Source organism: Hyperolius riggenbachi, chromosome 12, assembly GCF_040937935.1.
Source record: "Hyperolius riggenbachi isolate aHypRig1 chromosome 12, aHypRig1.pri, whole genome shotgun sequence".
Classification (NCBI taxonomy): domain Eukaryota; kingdom Metazoa; phylum Chordata; class Amphibia; order Anura; family Hyperoliidae; genus Hyperolius; species Hyperolius riggenbachi.
Genome location: NC_090657.1, coordinates 104,621,103 through 104,645,527, shown reverse-complemented (window position 1 = coordinate 104,645,527; position 24,425 = coordinate 104,621,103). Strand labels below are relative to the sequence as shown.

General features: G+C 45.9%; 1 protein-coding gene across 16 annotated transcripts in view; it reads left to right on the top strand.

Moving 5' to 3' along the window:
• CALCOCO2 (calcium binding and coiled-coil domain 2) overlaps nt 1-24,425 on the top strand; it is a 755,339-nt gene that overhangs the window by 614,560 nt on the left and 116,354 nt on the right. For all 16 annotated transcript variants that reach the window (XM_068263852.1, XM_068263854.1, XM_068263855.1 and 13 more), the window contains one exon: nt 19,609-19,704. In XM_068263852.1, coding sequence (XP_068119953.1) covers nt 19,609-19,704 — 96 coding nt within the window. The remainder of the gene's footprint in view (nt 1-19,608; nt 19,705-24,425) is intronic.

Genomic DNA, 24,425 nt, shown 5'->3' with positions numbered 1-24,425 from the left:
AATATGCAACCACCTGCTCATGGCAAGAGACAGAGGAGAGTGCTCGATCCTCATACTGCTAGACCTTTCTGCAGCCTGTGATACAGTTGACCATGACATCTTGATAAACAGGCTACAGGAATACTGTGGCATTGATGGCATAGTTCTTCAGTGGTTCCAATCCTTCTTGAGTGGCAGAACCCACAAAGTGTCTATGGGGCCCTTCCTGTCCACCCCTGTATCACTTAAGTATGGGGTGCCCCAGGGCTCAATCCTCTCTCCCCTGCTTTTCACGATTTACATGTTACCGCTTGGAAAACTAATCCAAAAACATGGCCTGACATACCACTGCTATGCAGACGACACCCAACTATATCTTTCCTTCAAGCCTGGTGTGACAGACCCAACTCTAACTATAAACGCCTGCTTACGTGAACTACAGCAATGGATGAATGACAACTAGTGATGGGCCGAACCTCTGAAAGTTCACAAACCCGGTTCGCGAACTTACGCGAAAGGTTCGGTTCGCGGAAAAGTTCGCGAACCGCAATATACTCCAATGGGGAGGCGAACTTTGAAAAATAGAAAAAATTATGCTGGCCCCAAAAGTGATGGAAAAGATGTTTCAAGGGGTCTAACACCTGGAGGGGGGCATGGCGGAGTGGGATACACGCCAAAAGTCCCGGGGAAAAATCTGGATGTGAAGCAAAACAGCGTTTTAAGGACAGAAATCACATAGAATGCTAAATTGCAGGCCTAACGTGCTTTCAAACATCTTGCATGTGTATACATCAATCAGGTAGTGTAATTAGAGTACTGCTTCACACTGACGCACCAAACTAACTGTGTAACGCACTGCAAGTTACCAGCTGTTTGTGTAGTGACGGCCATGCTGGACTACTGCGCAACATGGCGAGATTGCTCTTCCTCACTCAGTGATGTCAGGTAATGTGTGACTGCCTTCTCAACTTTCCATGGCATTGTTAAAAAGCTTACGTTTTGTTTTTAAATTACATTTTCTACTTGCTGTGTACTTGTTCAGTACCGCTACAATGAGAATCCTATGGAGGCGGGCAAGTCTGGCATTGTGACCCCGGGTAATGGCCGGGGAATGAGGGATGGAATCCGGTGTGGAGCCTGAGCAACGGCTACCACTACACATCCAAGGAGGGCAGCAGTCAGGCATGCACGCCCGCCCCGAGGTAGTGACCAAAAATAACAATACAGGAGGACTATCGAGGGCTTGCTGTATTTGAAATGAATGTACTTTAAATCCTTTAACGAGAACCAGTTATGGCTGGAAAAGATGACACCACATTCCTTACACGAGAATCATATGGAGGCGGGCAAGTCTGCCATTTGTGACCCTGGGTAATGGCCGGGGAATGAGGGATGGAATCCGGTGTGGAGCCTGAGCAATGGCTACCACTACACAGGCAAGGAGGGCAGCAGGCAGGCATGCACGCCCGCCCCGAGGTAGTGACCAAAAATAACAATACAGGACTCAGTCAGGAGGACTTTTGAGGCCCTAATTGTAATGAATCAACTTTAAATCCTTTAACGGGAATCCGTTAAGGAGGGCAAGTCTGGCAGTGTTTGTCACCACAGGTAATGGGCGGGGAATGAAGGTTGGATTCCGGCCCGAAGTGGGAGCCTGCTGATCCTGGACCCAGCGGAAGACAGCCTGCTGATCCTTGACCCAGCGGAAGACAAACCAAGTCGAAAGCATTTGCCAAGAATGTTTTACGGAGGGCAAGTTTTTTTGCCTTTTTTTTCAATTGTTTGAAACTGTAGATGGTTGTATTTTTAAATTGTTTTAAAATGTAGATGGTTGTATTTTTAAATTGTTTGAAACTGTAGATGGTTGTATTGCGTTCCGGAGTTGGAGCCTGAGAAACGGCTACCACCACACATCCAGGCAAGGAGGGCAGCAGTCAGGCATGCACGCCCGCCCCGAGGTAGTGACCAAAAATAACAATACAGGAGGACTATCGAGGGCTTGCTGTATTTTAAATGAATGTACTTTAAATCCTTTAACGAGAACCTGTTATGGTGGGCAAAGATGACACCACATTCCTTTCACGAGAATCATATGGAGGCGGGCAAGTCTGACATTGTCACCACGGGTAATGGGCGGGGAATGAAGGTTGGATTCCGGCCCGAAGTGGGAGCCTGCTGAGACCCATGCTGTAGCTGCCCTGACCGTGCTTTGCAGACCAGGCATCTTTGATCAGATGGACCCTTGACCCAGCGGAAGACAAACCAAGTCGAAAGCATTTGCCAAGAATGTTTTACGGAGGGCAAGTTTTTTGCCTTTTTTTCAATTGTTTGAAACTGTAGATGCTTGTATTTTTAAATTGTTTGAAACTGTAGATGGTTGTATTTTTCAATTGTTTAAAACTGTATCCATTAAAGTGCAAGTTATGCAGTGACTGCCAAGTATAATGTGCAGTCACAGATGCAGTGAAAGGTATGCAGTGACTGCAAACAGCCGTTTGTGTAGTGACGGCCGTGCTGGACTGGTGCGCACCATGACGAGAGTGCAGGTGATGGTGGCTTTTCAGCCCATATGGTCGCCCGGCTGATGTAGCTGAATGACAGAACAGTGACTGTCCAGCTGATCAAATTTGGTCTGACCACAATAAAACAATGACCTTATTATCTTTGGTGTGCCACCCCCACCCGAGACACTCATATAGCCGGCGGTCATTGCTTCATTGTGATACGTAAGCCCCTTCACCGCGGCAAGGTAATGATCACGAAGGGGGATGGGCACATGTACATGCCTTTTGTTTTTTTGTTGCATCCGCCTGCAGTTCAGCCAGAAAAATTAGGCAGACATGTGCACGCACCAGAAAAATTGGTATAGCGGCCGCTGCTAGCAGCGGCCTTAAAAATTCTGGAATCCGCCTAGAGTCCTGGACCCTGGTGGTGGTGGCGGAGAAGGCAGTCAAGCGGCCTGCAGGCAGAGATGCTGTGTGTGGGGACTGACTTAGTCTTCGGTCGTGCAGTAGCCCTCCGTGATCCATTCCTCATTCATTTTGATAAAGGTCAGGTACTGAACACTGTCGTGACTTAGGCGACTTCTCTTCTCAGTGACAATGCCTCCAGCTGCACTGAAGGTCCTTTCTGACAGGACGCTTGCGGCAGGGCAAGAGAGAAGTTGTATGGCAAATTGGGACAGCTCTGGCCACAGGTCAAGCATGCGCAACCAGTAGAGCAAGGGTTCATCGTCGCTGCTCGCAGTCGCAGTGTGTACATCCACACTTAAGGCCAGGTAGTCGGCTACCTGCCGGTCCAGGCGTTGGTGGAGGGTGGATCCCGAAGGGCTACTGCAAAGCGTTGGACTAAAGAATGTCCGCATGTCCGACATCACCCCGAGATCGCTGGAGCGTCCTGTCCTTGCCTGCGTGGACTGGTGAGGAGGAGGAGGAATACTGCCAGTGGTACCTTTATTGCGTTATACTGTCACATCACCCTTAAATGCATTGTAAAGCATCATTGACAGCTTGTTCTGCAAGTGCTGCATCCTTTTCGCCTTGTGTTGAGTTGGTAACAGGTCTGCCACTTTGTGCATGTACCGAGGGTCTAGTAGCGTGGCCACCCAGTACAGGTCATTCTCTTGAGTTTTTTGATACGGGGGTCCCTCAACAGGCTGGACAACATGAAAGAGGCCATCTGCACAAAGTCGGATCCAGACGTACTCTCCATCTCCTCTTGCTCTTCCACAGTGACGTCACGCAACTCCTCTTCCTCCCCCCAGCCACGAACAATACCACGGGAACGTGGAGCAGCAGAAGCCCCCTGTGACGGCTGCTGCGGTTGTTCTTCTGCCGCTGCCGCCTCTTCCTCCTCCACAGAAACACCTTCCTCATAATCATCTGAGTCTGACTCCTCTCCTTCCCCACACGACTCCTCTTCTTCCTCCTCCCCCCCCCTCTGTGGTGCTGCAGGTTTTGAGGAAACCTGTGGTTCAGCTGAAAATTGGTCCCACGACTCCTCCTGCCATAGCTGTTCCTGTTCCCGCTCCTCCACAGCTTCATCCACCACTCTACGCACGGCACGCTCCAGGAAGTAAGCGTAGGGGATCAAGTCGCTGATGGTGCCTTCAGCGCGACTCACCAGGTTGGTCACCTCCTCAAACGGCCGCATGGTCCTGCATGCATTTCGCATCAGTGTCCAGCTGTTGGGCCACAACATCCCCATCTTGCCAGACTGGCTCACCCACTAATCCTTGTGTTTCCTTCCCTTTTGTTTCCTCCCCACTACCCTCTAGATTGTAAGCCCGCAAGGGCAGGGACCTCCTCCTAGTGTTTCTCATACTGCTGTTATTTTAACATATGTACATGTACCAACCACATATCAACTATGTATGTATCTGTATTTACTCTATTCAATGTCATGACGGTACAGTGTCTTGTATTTCTTATGTATATTTGTTCCCCATTATTTGTTTGTACTATGTACAGCGCTACGGAAGATGTTGGCGCTATATAAATAAAAAATAATAATTGTGTCCTTCTACTGTAGTTGTACAGGTACTGGGTGACGGCTTTCTCCTGGTCTAGCAGGCGAGAGAACATGAGCAGGGTGGAATTCCAGCAAGTCGGGCTATCGCATATCAAGCGTCTCACCGGCAAGTTGTTTTTCCGCTGAATGCCTGCAAAGCGTGCCATGGCCGTATAAGACCGGCTGAAATGCCCACACAACTTCCTGGTCTGCTTCAGGACGTCCTCTAAGCCTTTGAGACAAATCTTTGCACGACCAGATTCAGCACATGTGCCATGCAGGGTACATGTGTCAGCTTTCCCAAATTCAAAGCGGAAAGGAGATTGCTGCCGTTGTCACACACCACGTTGCCGATCTCCAGCTGGTGCGGGGTCAGCCATTGCTCCACCTGTTTGTTAAGAGCAGCCAGGAGAGCTGCTCCAGTGTGACTCTCCGCTTTGAGGCAAGACATGTCTAAAATTGCGTGACACCGTCGTACCTGGCATGCAGCGTAGGCTCTGGGGAGATGGGGCTGTGTAGCTGGAGAGGAAGAGGAGATGGCAGCACCGCTAGAGTTCAACTGACACTGAGCCAAGGAGGAGGAGGAGGCTGACAGCGAAGAGGATGTAGCTGGAGGAGAAGGAGAGGAGGTGGCAGGAGGCCTGCCTGCAAGCCGTGGAGGTGTGACAAGTCGGTCCGCTGCGCAGCCGCGTACTCCCTGCTTGCTGCCATCGGTCACCCGGTTGACTCAATGGGCTGTGTACGTAATGTAGCGGCCCTGCCCGTGCTTGGCAGACCAGGCATCCGTGGTCAGGTGGACCCTTGACCCAACGCTCTTCGAAATAGATGACACCACTTGCCTGTGAACTGCACGGTACAGTTTGGGTATGGCCTTTCGTGAAAAATAAGTGCGGCCTGGTATCTTCCACTGCGGTGTCCCAATGGCCACAAATTTACAGAAAGCCTCTGACTCCACCAGCTTGTATGGTAATAGCTGGCGAGCTAATAGTTCCGCCACACCAGCTGTCAGACGCCGGGCAAGAGGGTGACTGGCCGAAATTAGCTTCTTCCGCTCAAAGACTTCCTTCACGGACACCTGGCTACTGCTGTGGGCAGAGGAGCAGGAACTGCTCAAGGGCAGAGGCGGTGTGAAGGAGGGTGGCTGTGAAGGTTCAAGGGAGAAAGCAGATGAAGACGATGCACCTGAAGGAGGAAGAGGAGAAGGAGGGTGGCTTGTCTTTTGAGGGGCGCTGCTTTTCCTCAGGTGTTCTTCCCATAGCTGTTTGTGCCTTTTCTCCAGGTGCCTTCGTAAGGCACTTGTTCCTACGTGAGTGTTGGCCTTTCCACGGCTCAATTTTTGGAGGCAGAGAGAACAGATGGCTTTGCTCCTATCTGAGGCACACACCGTAAAATATTTCCAAACCGCAGATCCCCCCTGGGGTGATGGCACTACGGTGGCATCAACAGCTGACCTTGAAGGGCATGTTGGCTGGCTGGCCATAGCTGGCGATACATGGTGCCGGACACTGCCCCCAGCTGTTTCTGAGGACGAGCTCCCTCTGCTTCTATCATGGAGTCGTCTCCTCCTACTCCTCTCTGGCTCCCCCTCTGAACTGTCCCCCTGGTCATCTCCTCTATTGGGAACATACGTGACATCCGTATAATCGTCATCATAATCCTCCTGCCCAGCTTCGCTTTCCTCAGACACCTCATCAACTGCACCAACTTCAGGTGGTTCATCATGCCCCTCCTCACACGTTACGTCCATACTATCGCCACCTAACTCAGACGTATGAGGTGGTGTACCTGCGCCTTCTTCTTGTTGTTGCAGTAGTGGCTGTGAATCAGTGATTTCACCACCACTACCAAATAACTCCTGCGAAGTGTCAAATGCAGCGGATGTTGCACTTGTTGTAGCGCTGGTGGCTGCGGGAGATGAGGTGTTCTGTGTTAAATACTCAAGCACGTCCTCACAATTTTGGGAAGTGATGGCACGTGCCTTCTTCTGAGCACTGTACTTTGGGCCAGATCCGCACAAAATCACAGCAACACCACCTCGCACAGACCTGCCAGTGCCAGGTGGCCTTTCTCTGGGTCTGCCTCTACCTCTTCCTCTACCTGGTTTGTCCATTTCGTCCATCTCGGGGAGAAGCTAGGTATATGCAGTGAGGTGAGTTCACTCAACCCAAAGGTAGTTATATATGCAGTGAGGTGAGTTCACTGAACACAAAAGGTAGCTATGTGCAGTGAGGTGAGTTCACTCAACCCAAAGGTAGTTATATATGCAGTGAGGTGAATTCAATGAACACAAAAGGTAGCTATGTGCAGTCAGCTGAGTTCACTCAACACAAAGGTAGTTATATATGCAGTGAGGTGAGTTCACTGAACACAAAAGGTAGCTATATGCAGTCAGCTGAGTTCACTCAACCCAAAGGTAGTTATATTTGCAGTGAGGTGAGTTCACTGAACACAAAAGGTAGCTATGTGCAGTGAGGTGAGTTCACTCAACCCAAAGGTAGTTATATATGCAGTGAGGTGAGTTCACTGAACACAACAGGTAGTTAGATGCAGTCAGCTGAGTTCACTTAACACAAATGTAGTTATATGCAGTGAGGTGAGTTCACTCTACAGAAAAGGTAGATATGCAGTGAGGTGAGTTCACTCAACTTAAAAGGTAGTTATATGCAGTGACACAAGTTCGCTCAACACAAAAGGTAGTTATGTGCAGCGAGGTGGGTTCACTCAACACAAACGTAGATGTATGCAGTGATGAGGTAGGTTAACTAAACACAACAGGTACCAGTTGTAGGTAAATGCAGTACTGGGTAGGTAGTAAAATGTGCAGCTCCCTGTCACACACACAGGTGTCACTGAATGTGCTGCTGAATGCTGGTGGGCTGCTGGCAGTGGGACACACACATTATGAATTAGCAATGCTATCTAAGCAACACAAGTGTCTCACACACACAGGTAGTAGTCACTGCTGCTGGCAGTGGGACACACAGTATGAATTAGCAATGCTGTCTAAACAACACAAGTGTCAGTTTCAAACACAGAAAAAAAATTGATCACACGAGCAGGATGAGCTCTGAAAAGAGCTTTTCTGGTGCGCTATTATAGCAATAAGATTCAGCCAAGCAAGCTAAGAAGGCAAGAGCCTGACTAATCTGTCCCTAGGAGAACAAGTCTGCAGCAGCTGTCTCTATTCTGTCTCTAGCAGGCACACGAGTGAGGCTAATGGCCGCCGGAGCCTGACTTATATAAGGGGGGGGGGGGGGGCTCCAGGGCTTAGTATAGCCGGATTGGCTACAATGCGCCTGCTGACTGTGATGCAGAGGGTCAAAGTTGACCCTCATAGAGCATTATGGGGCGGATCAAACTTCCGGGAAAGTTCGCCTTCGCCGGTGAAGGCGAACCACCCGAAGTTCGCCTGGAACCGTTCGCCAGCGAACCGTTCGGCCCATCTCTAATGACAACTGGCTGAAACTAAATGCAGACAAAACTGAAGTCCTTCTGATTGGAGGGCAGAGCATGATAACAAAACAACTTAACTTGCAGTCTTCATCACTGGGAATAGGAGGCACGGATCTACGCAGCTCTGATCACGTGCGTAGCCTGGGAGTTCTAATTGATGGGAATTTAGACTTCAGAACTCAAATCTCTGCTGAGGTGAAATCATCCTATTTTCACCTGAAGAACATTGCAAAAATCAAGCACCTCATCCCCCCAGAAGATCTGCCAACCTTAGTTCATGCCTTCATCACATCCCGACTGGATGTTCAGGTGGTTCATCATGCCCCTCCTCACACGTTACGTCCATACTATCGCCACCTAACTCAGACGTATGAGGTGGTGTACCTGCGCCTTCTTCTTGTTGTTGCAGTAGTGGCTGTGAATCAGTGATTTCACCACCACTACTAAATAACTCCTGCGAAGTGTCAAATGCAGCGGATGTTGCACTTGTTGTAGCGCTGGTGGCTGCGGGAGATGAGGTGTTCTGTGTTAAATACTCAAGCACATCCTCACAATTTTGGGAAGTGATGGCACGTGCCTTCTTCTGAGCACTGTACTTTGGGCCAGATCCGCACAAAATCACAGCAACACCACCTCGCACAGACCTGCCAGTGCCAGGTGGCCTTTCTCTGGGTCTGCCTCTACCTCTTCCTCTACCTGGTTTGTCCATTTCGTCCATCTCGGGGGGAAGCTAGGTATATGCAGTGAGATGAGTTCACTCAACCCAAAGGTAGTTATATATGCAGTGAGGTGAATTCAATGAACACAAAAGGTAGCTATGTGCAGTCAGCTGAGTTCACTCAACACAAAGGTAGTTATATATGCAGTGAGGTGAGTTCACTGAACACAAAAGGTAGCTATATGCAGTCAGCTGAGTTCACTCAACCCAAAGGTAGTTATATTTGCAGTGAGGTGAGTTCACTGAACACAAAGGGTAGCTATGTGCAGTGAGGTGAGTTCACTCAACCCAAAGGTAGTTATATATGCAGTGAGGTGAGTTCACTGAACACAACAGGTAGTTAGATGCAGTCAGCTGAGTTCACTTAACACAAATGTAGTTATATGCAGTGAGGTGAGTTCACTCTACAGAAAAGGTAGATATGCAGTGAGGTGAGTTCACTCAACTTAAAAGGTAGTTATATGCAGTGACGCAAGTTCACTCAACACAAAAGGTAGTTATGTGCAGCGAGGTGGGTTCACTCAACACAAACGTAGATGTATGCAGTGATGAGGTAGGTTAACTAAACACAACAGGTACCAGTTGTAGGTAAATGCAGTACTGGGTAGGTAGTACAATGTGCAGCTCCCTGTCACACACACAGGTGTCACTGAATGTGCTGCTGAATGCTGGTGGGCTGCTGGCAGTGGGACACACACATTATGAATTAGCAATGCTATCTAAGCAACACAAGTGTCTCACACACACAGGTAGTAGTCACTGAATGTGCTGCTGCTGGCAGTGGGACACACAGTATGAATTAGCAATGCTGTCTAAACAACACAAGTGTCAGTTTCAAACACAGAAAAAAAATTGATCACACGAGCAGGATGAGCTCTGAAAAGAGCTTTTCTGGTGCGCTATTATAGCAATAAGATTCAGCCAAGCAAGCTAAGAAGGCAAGAGCCTGACTAATCTGTCCCTAGGAGAACAAGTCTGCAGCAGCTGTCCCTATTCTGTCTCTAGCAGGCACACGAGTGAGGCTAATGGCCGCCGGAGCCTGCCTTATATAAGGGGGGGGCTCCAGGGCTTAGTATAGCCGGATTGGCTACTATGCGCCTGCTGACTGTGATGCAGAGGGTCAAAGTTGACCCTCATAGAGCATTATGGGGCGAATCAAACTTCCGGGAAAGTTCGCCTTCGCCGGTGAAGGCGAATCACCCGAAGTTCGCCTGGAACCGTTCGCCAGCGAACCGTTCGGCCCATCTCTAATGACAACTGGCTGAAACTAAATGCAGACAAAACTGAAGTCCTTCTGATTGGAGGGCAGAGCATGATAACAAAACAACTTAACTTGCAGTCTTCATCACTGGGAATAGGAGGCACGGATCTACGCAGCTCTGATCACGTGCGTAGCCTGGGAGTTATAATTGATGGGAATTTAGACTTCAGAACTCAAATCTCTGCTGAGGTGAAATCATCCTATTTTCACCTGAAGAACATTGCAAAAATCAAGCACCTCATCCCCCCAGAAGATCTGCCAACCTTAGTTCATGCCTTCATCACATCCCGACTGGACTACTGTAATGCTCTCTACACTGGCCTTCCAAAAAAGGTCTTGTACCGCCTACAGCTGAAACAGAATACTGCTGCCAGACTGCTAACCAACCAACCCCGTCACTGCCACATAACGCCAGTCCTGCACTCCCTTCACTGGCTACCTATAGAATGGAGGGTCCTATTCAAGATCGGCCTACTGACATTTAAAACCCTGAATAATCTGGGCCCTGGATACATGAAAGATATGTTGCAGCTGCGTAGCAATCCCCGCATTCCCAGATCCACAGGTTCTAATAATCTAGTCATACCCAGAGTCCACTTGGAAACTTTTGGTCCCAGAGACTTCTGTCATGCTGCCCCTACATTTTGGAACTCCCTACCTCAACAGATCAGGACAGCTCCATCCCTGGCTGTGTTTAAATCCAGACTGAAAACCCACCTGTTCAGTTTGGCATTTGTAGAATTATAACTTTTGTTGTGTGAATACTTCATCCTACTACCAATTACTGAATCTGAGAGAGCCTAAGCGCTTTGAGTCCTATGGGAGAAACGCGCTATAGAAATGTTATTGTATTGTATTATCAGAGGAATGTTTTGAAGAGTGAGACATCTTGGATTTGGAAACTCGGGACTTGGTTTCCTGAGGGTCTAAACTCAAGGTGGGATGTGAGCCTCTTTTATGATCTCTAAGCCTCTATTCCAGTCCCATATACAATCCCCTTCTTTTTCGTTTTAATGATTTATTGTTGCACCCTGACAGTACTGTTTCTCAGGTTGTTAGGGGGATTATTTTGGTCTTAATTGAGCACTAGAAAGCAATCTTGCTATTTTTGCAGATGATACAAAATTGTGCAGAATCATCAACTCTCAGGAAGATAGGGACATATTGCAACAGGATCTGGATAGGATGGCTATATGGGCACATACATGGCAGATGAAATTCAATATTGAAAAATGTAAAGTCATGCATTTTGGTCATACCAATGGTCTAGCACCATACAAAATAAACGGGATACAGATGGGGACATCAAAATTGGAGAAGGACATAGAAGTACTCATCGACAACAAGTTAAATAATCGTATTCAATGCCAAGCCGCTGCAGCTAATGCTAATAACATTTTGGTATGCATTAAAAGGGAAATAAAAACTTGAGATGGTAGCATAATATTGCCCCTGTTTAACTCTCTAGTAAGGCCACATCTGGAATATGAACTTCAGTTCTGGGCACCACATTACAGGAAAGATTTTGCAGTTTTATAGCATGTGCAGAGACGAGCAACAAAATTAATACGTGGGATGGAAGGTCTCACTTACCAAGAAAGGTTAGATAAACTGGGTTTATTTAGTCCAGAGAAAAGATGCCTCAGAGGGAATCTGATTAACATGTAAAAATACATCAGAGGGCAATATAAAAGCTTGGCGGATGAGCTTTTTGTCCCTAGGCCTTCACAAAGGACTAGAGGACATGATCTGCGCATGGAGGAAAAATGTTTTAGCCATTTATTTAGGAAAAGGTTCTTTACAGTAAGAGTGATTAAGATGTGGAATGCATTGCCACAGGAAGTAGTTATGGCAAATTCTATATCTGCATTTAAAGGTGGCTTAGATGCTTTCTTCACGTTGAAAGACATCCATGGCTATAATTACTGGGTAATGCCCAGTAGTGTTGATCCAGGGATTTTATCTGATTGCCATCTGGAGTCGGGAAGGAATTTTTTCCCTTTTGGGACTAGTAGGACCAATCCTTGTAAGGGTTTCTCGCCTTCCTCTGGATCAACACGGATATGTGAGGGAGCAGGCTGGTTGAGCAGGCTTGGTTTTCTGGTTGAACTCGATGGACGTATGTCTTTTTTCAACCCAAATAACTATGTAACTGTTTTATCATTCTTTTTTATTCAGAATCAGCTTTATTTGCTAAGTGCAACAGTTATCGTACCGGAATTATTTGTGGTACACTTTGGCATCAGTCAATAGCGCAAATACATAATGCAAACACATACGGTGAAAAACAAACATTAAGACTGGCACATATGCATTAACCATTTATGCCACCTGGCTTCGGCGCAATCGTGTGCGCCCCCGTGCCACCCGCCAGTAGCCCAAGAATCAATCAATGGGAACATGGTTCCCATTAATTGATCCAAGTCCCCAGCAGAAAAACCGACGGCTTCTCATCAGAGGCCGCGGTCTTTCTGAAAGAAAAAAGTTTCCGTCCTCTATATGCTTCTGGGAAGCTACGAGGACTGGAAAAAAAACCAAACTCACTGTGGCCATCTTGTGGCCAAATAGTAAAACTACATTTTACATTTACAACTACAAATACATTTTTTAGTACAATAAACACACATTATTAGACCGTGCGTTCGGAACGCAACACATACGAACGCACGCTATCCGCATTTGTATGCATTGCGTGGCTGATCCCATTCACTGAAGTGAATGGGTCAGCCGCGCGTTTCCGGAAAAAATGCGTGCAGCATGCGTTCCTGGACCGCACTGGTCTGGAACGCATGCAGTATAAACATCAGACAGTGCACTCTATGCCATGCGTGTCAGCCTTCTGCACGTGTTCCCAAAACGTGGATGGAAATGCGTGCAGTGTGAACGGGGTCTGACATTTAAAATGAACTGTTTATTTCCCACACCAAAAATTACCCAAATAAAATTTTTCATGAAAAAAAAAATTACAATAAAAAAACAACACAAAAACACAAATAGTTACCTAAGGGTCTGAATTTTTTAAATGTCATGTGAAGAGTGTGTATTACGACAATTTTTTTAAAATTATAAGCTTGTAAATACATAGTGAGGGACGCAAAACTGAAAAAATGCACCTTTATTTCCAAATAAAATATTGGCGCCATACATTGTGATAGGGACAAAATTTAGGTATAATAACCGAGACAAATGGGCAAATAAAATGCATAGGTTTTAATTATGGTAGCATGTATTATTTTAAAGCTATAATGGCTGAAAACTGAGAAATAATGAATTTTTTCAATTTTTTTCTTACTTTTCCTGTTAAAATGCATTTAGAAAAAAAATAATTCTTAGCCAAATGTACCACCCAAAGAAACCCTTACTAGTGGCGGAAAAAACAAGATATAGACCAATTCATTGTGATTATTAGTGATAAAGTTATTAGCGAATAAACGAGAGGTGAAAATTGCTCTGTTGCATAAGGTGAAAAATCCCCGTGGGTTGAAATGGTTAAGGAAGCTAACAAAAAACTATAAGCTGTCTATTGGTAAATTGTTGATCAGCCACTACAGGTGCTGGCACTGGTAATAAGACAAGGCCTAAAAAAAGAACAAAAGCACCAACCAGTATATGCCACACAACTGTACTTCTTTATTGAAAAATATTAAATTACTGATTCTTACAAAAAACTTTTTAGCAATACCTGCCATAACATTTTTGTGGATGACACATATACACATAAAACAGAATTAGAACTGTTCTTTGCGAAGAGGCCCTCAACAATGTTACAGGCTTATTTATTTTTATTTCACTTTATTATTGAATTAAAAAGAGACAGGTCGCTATAGATGTACTGATTTTTCTGGCAAATTTAATCCCTTGATCAAATCTGCTGCCCCAAAATGCCCAGTCAATCAGCTTTTGAGTGATATCAGAAATTGTATTGATCTAAAGGGTGTTTGGACAAGTTGAAAAATCTCTGTTGCGTGGGTGGGGGAGGAGTGGTGGGCACCCACAGACGTGTATTGCATTGAGGAGTACAGTGTGAGTGGTTCAATTCACTCTTAACCAGGTTTCTGCTGAAATCTGATCAAGTTAAATGGGACAAAGTGGTAGAATCAATCAATCCTAACCTATCAGTGATCAATCCCTTGTCATATTAGCAACCCATATATGGCTAACGTTACAGTAGAACATGACTGATGATTTCACTAGCCTGCTGAACAATATCAGAACTGCTAACAAGATGGAGTTACATCTTAAATATTATTATAGTCACTATTATTACTTAGTGTTTACACAGCACTGACATCCTCAGCAGCACTTTTACACAGTATATTGTCATAGTCAGAGGGCCTCACAATCTAACTCTTACCATAGTGATATTTCCATCATAGTCTAGGGCCAATTTAGGGGGGAAGCTAATTAACTTATCTATATGTTTTTGGGATGTGGGAGGAGTGGGAGGTGCCTTGAGGAAACCCATGCAGAAACAAGGAGAACATACAAACTCTGTGCAGGGATGAGCAGAAACTACGCCAGTGCAAATTTACGCATCGTAGTTCGCATCTACGCATCGTAGTTCATAGGTGACGTTTCAAAACTACACTTACGAATTTACGCGTAGCGAAGTACCGCTACGCATAGCTTACGCCCACTATGCGTAGTTAACATGTGTATTGCGTAGTGAACTACGAATGCGTTACTCGCGTCTAATTTTCCGCATGCGATTGTATGCATACAAATGTACGCATTGGAAAGGTAATGTACGCATAGAAGGGTTCCCAGTATATGCAGTTATAAAGAAATTAATGCGTACAATTTTCTGCATACGGGCATAAGTATCTGCATACACTACGCTTCGCACTACGCGTAATTGCGTATTTTAACGCGTATTCTACAAAATGCATACGAAGCGAATATTTGTTTTCGAAGCCGTAGTTTGGCGAAGCGTAATTGCGTAAAACTATGCGTATTTCCAGCGTAGCGAAGTTGGCTGACTACGACCATACCTGACTCTGTGCAGATAGTGCCCTAGCTGGGATTTGAACTGGGGACCCAGTGCTGAAAGGTAAGAGTGCTATCCACTACACCACTGTGCTAGTTTTTAACTTATAGCCTGAACGGAGTGGTGCCTCTCTCTTCCCCCCTCCCTACAGCACTAAAGCAGCCAGCTACATTGATCCCCCCTCCCACACACCACTATCTAAAGGGGGGGGGGGCGCCTTTCTCCTTCCCCCAGGGTGCAAGTAAAAAGCAGATTACTGCAGCAGAAGTCGTCACTCACTAATCCAGCACTGGGGCGTCCTTTCTTCTCACTCACGCTGGTCTGTGTGCTTTAGCATGGCTCCTGCTCCCAATGTCCGTTTCTCCGCTTACAGTACTGAAAAATAAATAATTACCCATTATTTTTATGTATTTGGATACATTTTTTAAAGGGATGGACTACACAACAAAGTGGGCGGATTAATGATTGCCATAATTTTAAAAGAAAAATTGCCCATTGTTTTTAATAATTTTAATACATCTTTATAGGTATGGACTGCACAACAAAGTGGGTGGATGTAACGAATGTGGAATCGTCTCCGTGGTCAGCGCACCAGACGTGCGCTGACACGGCGGATTTCCTCCACAAGCGTATAAATTTGCAGGAACCCAGCAGTGGGTGCAATGCACCTGCAGAGGGAAATTCCTGTCGGCAGGTGGAGCTGTGGAGTGCAGAGGAACAGCTCCTCTGCCCTACCACACACGCCAGACAGGGATTGTACGAAGGGAAGAACCGCAATCACAAGAGAAGCGATTGAGAGTGAGCACAGAGACAGATTGTGTGTGTGTGTGCATAAAACTAGTCGCCAACCCGCGGCTGTGCACACACCACAGCAGACACGAAGCAGGAACGCGATCGCGAGAGGTGCGATCACCAGACGTGACACAAGGCTACAGCAAGGCGGAGCACGAGAGTAGCAAAGGCACAGCAAATCATACAATGAGGAGATACGGAAAATAACAAACGCTAACTAACCGCGAACACCGCACTCATTCGCAACAGTGCACGCGGTTATGCGCGATCTCCACGTGATAAGCACAATAGAGACAAGCACGCCTAACTAACCATCGACAGACAAACATGAAACAGAGGACGCGAACGCTTGCTTAATGGTTACCTCACCGAGCCTCCAGCAAGCGTCCGTAGCAGACAAGACAGACACATGAAAACAGGGACAAGCGAGAGATAGGATCCACAGCACTAGCGAGAAGCGAGTGCGATCCAGGTACAGAGTAGCAGAACAGAAGGATCCACAGCACTAGCGAAAAGTGGCTAGCGCGATCCCAGGAGACAGAACAGAAGGATCCACAGCGCTAGCGAAAAGTGGCTAGCGCGATCCCAGGAGACAGAACAGAAGGATCCACAGCGCTAGCGAAAAGCGGCTAGCGCGATCCCAGGAGACAGAACAGAAGAGATAGCTGGTAGCAACCGCTGCACCAGCTATACTCCAAGAACAGAGATCAGAACCATTTCCTGTCGACCACCGCTGGGACAGGACAACAGCAACAGAACAAACAAACAGATAAACGATCCTAACTGCACTAGGGAATCTGCCTAGCACAGTTTCCAGGAATTACTCTAAGCTGATCTTCAAACCAAGAGCATGGCTGACACTCTCCAGAGTGTTTCACAGGAAGACTCCTTATGAACAGCCAAGCATTGTGGGAAAGACATAGTACTTATAGTACATGACTCCAATGAATGTGGCCAGGCAATTTGCATGACAACGTATGCAAATTCCTCTGCAAGCACAAGCTGCAAAACTGACAGAAGCTCTTCTTTCCAGAGTCCTGCAGCATGCAAACCTACACAATGGTCAAAAAGCTGCCTGCCTGCACAGGCAGCTGAGCAAATCATCACAGTGGATTAATAATTGACGTAATTTTAATAGGGCTGAACTGCACAACAACATAGTTTGCAAAACTCATCACTTTATCAGTGATGAAAACTTAGCATTAATGTTGCAACCAATGGACATGAAAGTAGTCTGAAAGCCAGCATTTCTACTTTGCTCTAAAACATTCCTCACGGCTTGAAAGCTACTATCCCAGAATTTTTTTTTGCAGAACATCACTGAAATGGAAAAGCACTTTGTCCTGCTATTCAGCTTCAAATCCGCATCCAAACTGTAGATAACAGTATCTTTGTTTACATTCCATAGTTGTTACAATGTGTGTAAACACAGTGTAACAAGTGAAAAGGAGCTCTCTGTGAAGCTCTCTGTGCTTCGCACAAACACTGTTCAGAATAGCCCATTACAAGATGTTAATATATAATAAAAAGCAGTTTGAATAAAATGCAATGACAGCTTTTAGGGCACGATAAACTACACTTTGGTAACTTGTAATTTCTAAACATACAATATTACTTATGCACAAAAGCAAATATGATAACTGTATGAGTAATAAAAAGTAGGAAAACACATTTTTATTGAATGTTTTGTTGGCGTTTCAGACCACTTTAAGGTTGTCATCTTAAAATAATTGTAACAGAATTAAAGCTTTGGTTAATTCATTCAATCAGATGAAGATTTTCAGGCAATCCTTTTTTAATTAAATAATGGTATTTAAATGATAACAACTGCAATTAAATAAGTTTACAGTTTAAAATTGTTGAATCAGTCTATTCATGTGGTCATTCTTAATATTTAACCTCCTTGCCGGTTATCCCGAGCTCAGCTCGGGGTAACCTGCGCAGGAGGATTTTCAGACCCCGCTGGGCCGATTTGCATAATTTTTTTTTCTTACACGCAGCTAGCACTTAAAAAAAAAAAAAAAAAGTGCTGCGCTGCCTCCTTGCCGGCGGAATTAGACCGGCAAGGAGGTTAAAGGCAATCCAAGGTGAGAGGGATATGGCGGCTTCCATATTTAATTCCTTTTAAGCAATACTAGTTGCCTGCCAGTCCTTCTGATCCTGTGTCTCTAATACTTTTAGCCATAGACCCTGAACAAGCATGCAGCAGATCAGGTACTCTGACTTAGCTGACTCAGATTTTACTGGATTTGCCCTATACTGTACTTGTTTCAGGGTTTTTACTCAGACACTACCTATGCTGGAAGATTAACAGGACTGATGCAATGATCTGCTCAGCTGTCTGCACGGGCAGACAGCTGTTTGTCCATTCCTTAGGTCTGAGGGCTGCAGGTCTCTGGAAAAGAGACCTGTCTTCGCTTATCAAGTTTCAGAGTTGCTCTGCTGCGGAATTTGCATACACTTGTCATGCAAATTGCCTAGCTGCCTCCTTTGAAGGCTTGCAGTATAAATACCATGATCTCCCAGAATCCCTTGCTGGTCATAATGGTTTGTTCCTGCTAACTCACCTGGAGTGTCAGCCTTGCTTGTTTGCTAAAGATGTTTGCTAAAGAGTAATTCCTTGGGACTGCACTAGGCAGCCCTTCTACTGCAGTCAGGTTGTATTATCTGTTTGCCCTGTACTGTCTCTCTGTTGCGATTGTCCTGTCGCCAGCGGCGGTCGTCAGGAAATCATTCTGTCTGTCTGGGAGTGTAGACTAGAGCTGCGGTTGCTACTGGCTGCTCCATCTGTTTGGATCGCACTCGCCCTAGTGGTAGTGGCAGTGCCTCCTTCTGTATTCTGTCTGTCTGGGAGTGTAGGCCAGAGCTGCGGTTGCTACTGGCTGCTCCATCTGTCTGGATCGCACTCGCCCTAGTGGTAGTGGCAGTGCCTCCTTCTGTATTCTGCCTTAGGGGTGCTAGCCAGAGCAGCGGTTGCTACTGCTAGCCCCATCTGTCTGTCTGTTTGGATCGCATCTGCGCTAGCGATAGCAGCGGTGGTTCCTGCTGTGTTCTGTCTGGGAGTGTAGGCCAGAGCTGCGGTTGCTGCTGGCTACTCCTTCTCTCTGTCTTGTCTGGTACGAATGCTTGCTGTAGGCTCGGTGAGGTAACCGTTTAGCAAGCGTTCGCGTTCTCTATTTCGTGTTTGTGTTCATTGATTAGTCAGGGTGGCACGCTTATCACTGGGCGCCTAACGCGCGATGATCGTGTCTTAAACGCGTCCACTGTTTTCGCATTTAGCTAGCATTTGTTATTTTCCTTAATGTACTGATTGTTGTTTGCTGTGCCTTTTGCTATTCTCATGCCCTGTCCTGCTCGGTCTTGTGTCTGTTGGCAATCGCCAGTCTTTGCGATTGCGTTCTTACTTTGTTTCTGCTGATGTGTGTTCACCGTCGCTGGGTGGCGACTAGATTGGTGAGCACAAATTCATTCTGTCCCTGTGCTCTTTCTCTTTAAGGGCTATCCAGCCCTGCACTGCTTCAACTCGTACAATTCCCATCTGACATCTGTGGCCGTGCAGAGGCTGTGCTCGCCTGCACTCCACAGCTCCATCTGCCGGTGGAAATTGCCCTCTACAGGTGCATCGCACCCAAGCTGGGTTCTATCTATTACACGCTTGTGGAGGATTTCCGCTGTGTCAGCGCGCATCCTGTGCGCTGACCACGGAAACAATTCCGCAATCGTTACAGCTGACAGGCAACTGGCATTTTTTACAAGGAAATAAATATGCCAGCCTCCATATGCCTCTCACCATTGGGTTCCCTTTAAGCATATTCCGTCTTTTTAGCCTGTTTTATTCATTATACACTTAATTATCTTGGTCATTTCAAAGGAAATTATGTAAAATAAATGTGTCTCTTCCTTTCTTAGGATGAAAAAGAAATACAAGCTGAGAACATACAAGCACTTGAAGCAGAGCTCCGTATTGCTAAAGAGAAGAACCAGACACAGCAGGAAGAATTAATGGTAAATATGTAGTCTATAGGTCGCCCATAAGCTATATGCAACAGTAAAACCACTTCTTATCTAATATTGTGTAGGTCCCACTTATGGCACTAAAGCTCTTACCTGTTGAGTCATGGACTTCACAAGACCTCTGAAAGTGTCCTGTGGTATCTGGCACAAATGTTACAAGCAAATCCTTTAAATTCTGTAAAATATGTGATGGATCTTTCATGGGTCAGACCTGTTTTTCTGGCAACTGCTACAGATGTTCAACCAGATTAAGATCTTGGAAATACAGAAGCCAAAGGAAATATGATTCAGATCAGGCCACCACCTTATATTTCTACTTGGTAGCTCCACGTGGTATGTGTCCTGACACCTACCATTTATGGCCAGCATTATGTTTTTCAAAACTTTCTACTACAGTAGTTATTTAGTAGTTTACCAGACAGACTAGCCTTCACTCCCTACATTCATCAGTGAGCCTTGGCAGCCCACGTCCCTGTCAAACATACTGCTTGCCTTTCCTTGGACTACTTTGTTTAAGTAATAACAGCTGCATACTGGCATTTTGGAGATGTTTTGACCCAGTTGTTTAGTAATCACAAACTGTTCCTCGGTGTTGTTCACATTCTCATGCTTGCCAATGTTTTCTTCTTCAACACATCATCTTACAGAGCTGACTGTTCATGTGCTGCCTAATTTAACCTACTTAAATTCTACACTGTTTGGAACCTGTTATCCCTGCCAGGGCATGGATTTCAATAACGGCAGCGCACGCCTCCGTTGCTATTGCTGTTTGTGCTCCTCTCCCCCCACTGCAGCCCACTCGCCCTGCTGTCGGTATGACATAAGAGCTCCGTGAGATTTCATTGGCTCCTGACCCCGTGATCACTGTGAGCCAATCTCATTGGCTCACATTGATCACAGAGTCAGGAGGCTTATTCTCTGATAATACTTCAGAATCAGAATCAGAATTGTGTACTAGGTAGCTACACTTACTTGAGTACACCTTGTACCATGTCAATGTACCGTAATCATCTGAAATTATTTTGTATTTCCAGGTATGCGTAGAAACCCCTCCTTTCCTCGAATGCTGGGACATGCAGTTCTACAGCACTGCTGTTCCCATGAGCATGAGCAACGCTTACCTGACCAAACACATAGCTCAGGATGGGGTGCAGCTGCTTCTCCACAAATAGAGGCACCCTCCCTCGGGATCACGGGGTCACTGTTGCTGCCTGCTCTTGGTTGGAGGAAGGTCACTGACCTCTGTCCCTTCACCCCAAGGTTCCTGTCCAGCTCAAGGCTCCAGTACTGTCCACAGCCACACAAACCCCCCCCCCCCCCAGGGCTCCCTCTCAGGAAGCTGAAGCTCGCCGCTCTTCCTTTCAAAGTTCATGGTCGACTCTGTGATGTTGGTATGCACAGGTGCTGACCCGTCGGTGGGCATGCGTCCTTATATCGATAGTGACATCATGCGCAGAGCGCTCCCGAACACAGGCCGCCAGATTAGCGTCTGTACCTGAGTCTGAGCTGACGGGGAACTTAGAGAGAGGTGCTTTTATTGGACCATGTGCGGCTGGTGAGGTGTGAGGCTCCCTTTAGGCATAGGGCCTATTGTGATTGCCCCACTCGCCCCCCCAAAGGCCACCTCTGAGATGGGGGATTACAAATAAAATATGCATACTTGGGGCTTCCTCAAGACCCCTCCAGCCTGATTGTTCCAACACTGTCCTCTTCTGCCTCTCCATTCGCCCGCAATTGGCCCTGGAAAGTCCTCCGGTCCGGTGCGCGCACTCCCATCGTGCCTGCGCAGGTACAGAACCCTCCCAGCGATGGAAGCGAGACTGGCCAGACTGTCTGTGCCTGTGCCGACTGAAGAATTTTACAGAGCCAGTTGAAGGCGAACAGAGAGGCAGAAGAGGACAGCATGGGAGTGATCAGACTGGAGGGGGCTGGAGGAAGCCCCAGGTTTGTACAGTAGAAGTAAAAAGTATGTGAACCGTTTGGAATTATATGGATTTCTGCACAAATTGGTCATAAAATGTGATCTGATGTGATCTGATCTTCATCTAAGTCACAACAATAGACAATCACAGTCTGCCTTAAACTAATACCACACACATATTTAAATGTTTCCATGTTTTTATTGAACACACCATGTAAACATTCACAGTGCAGGTGGAAAAGGTATGTGAACCCCTAGACGAATGACATCTCCAAGAGCTAATTGGAGTGAGGTGTTAGCCAGCTGAAGTCCAATCAATGAGATGAGATTGGAGATGTTGGTTACAGCTGACCTGCCCTATAAAAACACACACTAGTGTTGGGTTTGCTTTTCCCAAGAAGCATTGCCTGATGTGAATGTTGCCTCGCACAAAAGAGCTCTCAGAAGACCTATGATTAAGAATTGTTGACTTGCATAAAGCTGGAAAGGGTTATAAAAGTATTTCTAAAAGCCTAGCTCTTCATCAGTCCAGTCCACAGTAAGGCAAATCGTTTATAAATGGAGAAAGTTCAGCACTGTTGCTACTCTCCCTAGGAGTGGTCGTCCTGTAAAGATGACTGCAAGCACACAGCGCAGAATGCTCAATGAGGTGAAGAAGAATCCTAGAGTGTCAGCTCAAGACTTACAAAAGTCTTTGACATATGCTAACATCCCTGTTAGCGAATCTATGATACGTAAAACACTAAATAAGAATGGAGTTCTTGGGAGGACACCACAGAGGAAGCCACTGCTGTCCCCCCAAAAAAATTGCTGCACATTTAAAGTTTGCAAAAGAGCACCTGGATGTTCCACAGCAGTACTGGCAAAATATTCTGTGGACAGATGAAACCAAAGTTGAGTTTTTTGGAACAAACACACAACACTATGGCCTCAATTCACCAGAGGTTACCGACCTATTTATCGCATGGGAGGTAATTTACCTCCTGTGATATCTCAAAATAGCAATTCTCCAGAAGTATAGGGTGAAATACCGACAGGTAGAAATTCAGGCGAAATTCGTGAGATAAATGTGCGATAAATAGGCGATAGTTGTTCGTTATTTTTTCTCAAAATCACAATTCACCAGGGAAAAAATGGGGGGTGTAACCATTTGTTCTTTTAGATCTATTTATCTCCTGCATGTACCTGGCGTTATGTGGTTTTTCGCACAGCTGCTGCAGCTCACTCTGCAGCTAGTTTACTAGCAGCACACAGTAACAGCTTATACTGTACACATATCAGGCAATAGAGAGCAGCCCATTTACAATATTAAGCAATATTAAGCATTTACAATATTAAGTGGATGGGCAAAATGAAGGAGGAATTTGGATACATTTTTCATCGGGAGGGAGTGTGAAAATGTATCCAAATACCTCCTCCGTTTCACCCATCCACTTAATATTGTAAATGCTTAATATTGCTTAATATGCAGAACGGAGGGAGGGATTTGTAAAGGAAGGAGAGGGTCAAAAAACAGGGAGGGAAACCCTCTGCGGTCACGTGCTGGTAATAACCTCCTCCTCCTACCCACAATCCTTTACTTCCAGCATCCAGAGAGGCAAAGTATTGCATGCAAATCATTAACGCCGCATAACTACCGACCATTTATCGCTTGTTTTTCACATCCATATTGCTCCATTATTGCTCTATTATCGCCTGCTACCAAACACTCCTCTCTCTATCCTCGTATCAGTGGTGAATTGCAAACAGAGTGTTAAAATACCGCATGAGATAAAATACCGATCTTTTATCTCTTACTTACTCTCCTCTGGTGAATTGAGGCCATATGTGTGGAGAAAACAAGGCACGGTACACCAACATCAAAAACCTCATCCCAACTGTGATTGTTATTGCTGCCAAAGGAGGTTCAACCAGTTAGTCAATCCAAGGGTTCACATACCTTTTCCACCTGCACTGTGAATATTTACATGGTATGTTCAATAAAAACATGGAAACATTTAATTATGTATGTGGTATTAGTTTAGAGATCCACAAAAAAGGTTGGCACCTCCACAAAAAGCTCTTTTACGTATTAAACATAGCTCTTTATTTTATCTCATTCAAAAGGTTCCACAAAAAAAGGGTGTCAAACAGCGTAGGGCTGCTACCAGCGACAGCCTGCTGTTTCAGACCTCCTGGTCTTTCCTCACCCTTTTATACACAAACCTTTCAGGTTGGACCAATCAGAGGATGAGCTTCCGAGAGGACCTGATGGGAGACTGTCAGTGTGAAACAGCAACCAATGAGAATCCTTGAGAATGAATACCAAGAAAAAAAACACACATCGCAGCACTTCATGTCAAAATGATCCTGCTGCACAAAAAAATAGCAACTGCATAAAAATTTACAACTGCAGACTAAAGAATCATTTTATCTATTTTCTTCCCAGAGTGGTCAACAGTGATTCAGTGGCTTTGGTTCCTGATTTGTCAGGTATTGTGAGCCAGGATCTTCTCCGGCACTAATTTTTTGTGCAGCAGGATCATTTTGACATGAAGTGCCGCGATGTGTGTGTTTTTTTTTCTTGGTATTTATTCTCAAGGATTCTCATTGGTTGCTGTTTCACACTGACAGTCTCCCATCAGGTCCTCTCGGAAGCTCATCCTCTGATTGGTCCAACCTGAAAGGTTTGTGTATAAAAGGGTGTATGTGATGTGTGGTGTCTTCAGTGTGGGGCTGTCCAGCCTGAGGAAAGACCAGGAGGTCTGAAACAGCAGGCTGTCGCTGGTAGCAACCCTACACCTTTTTGACA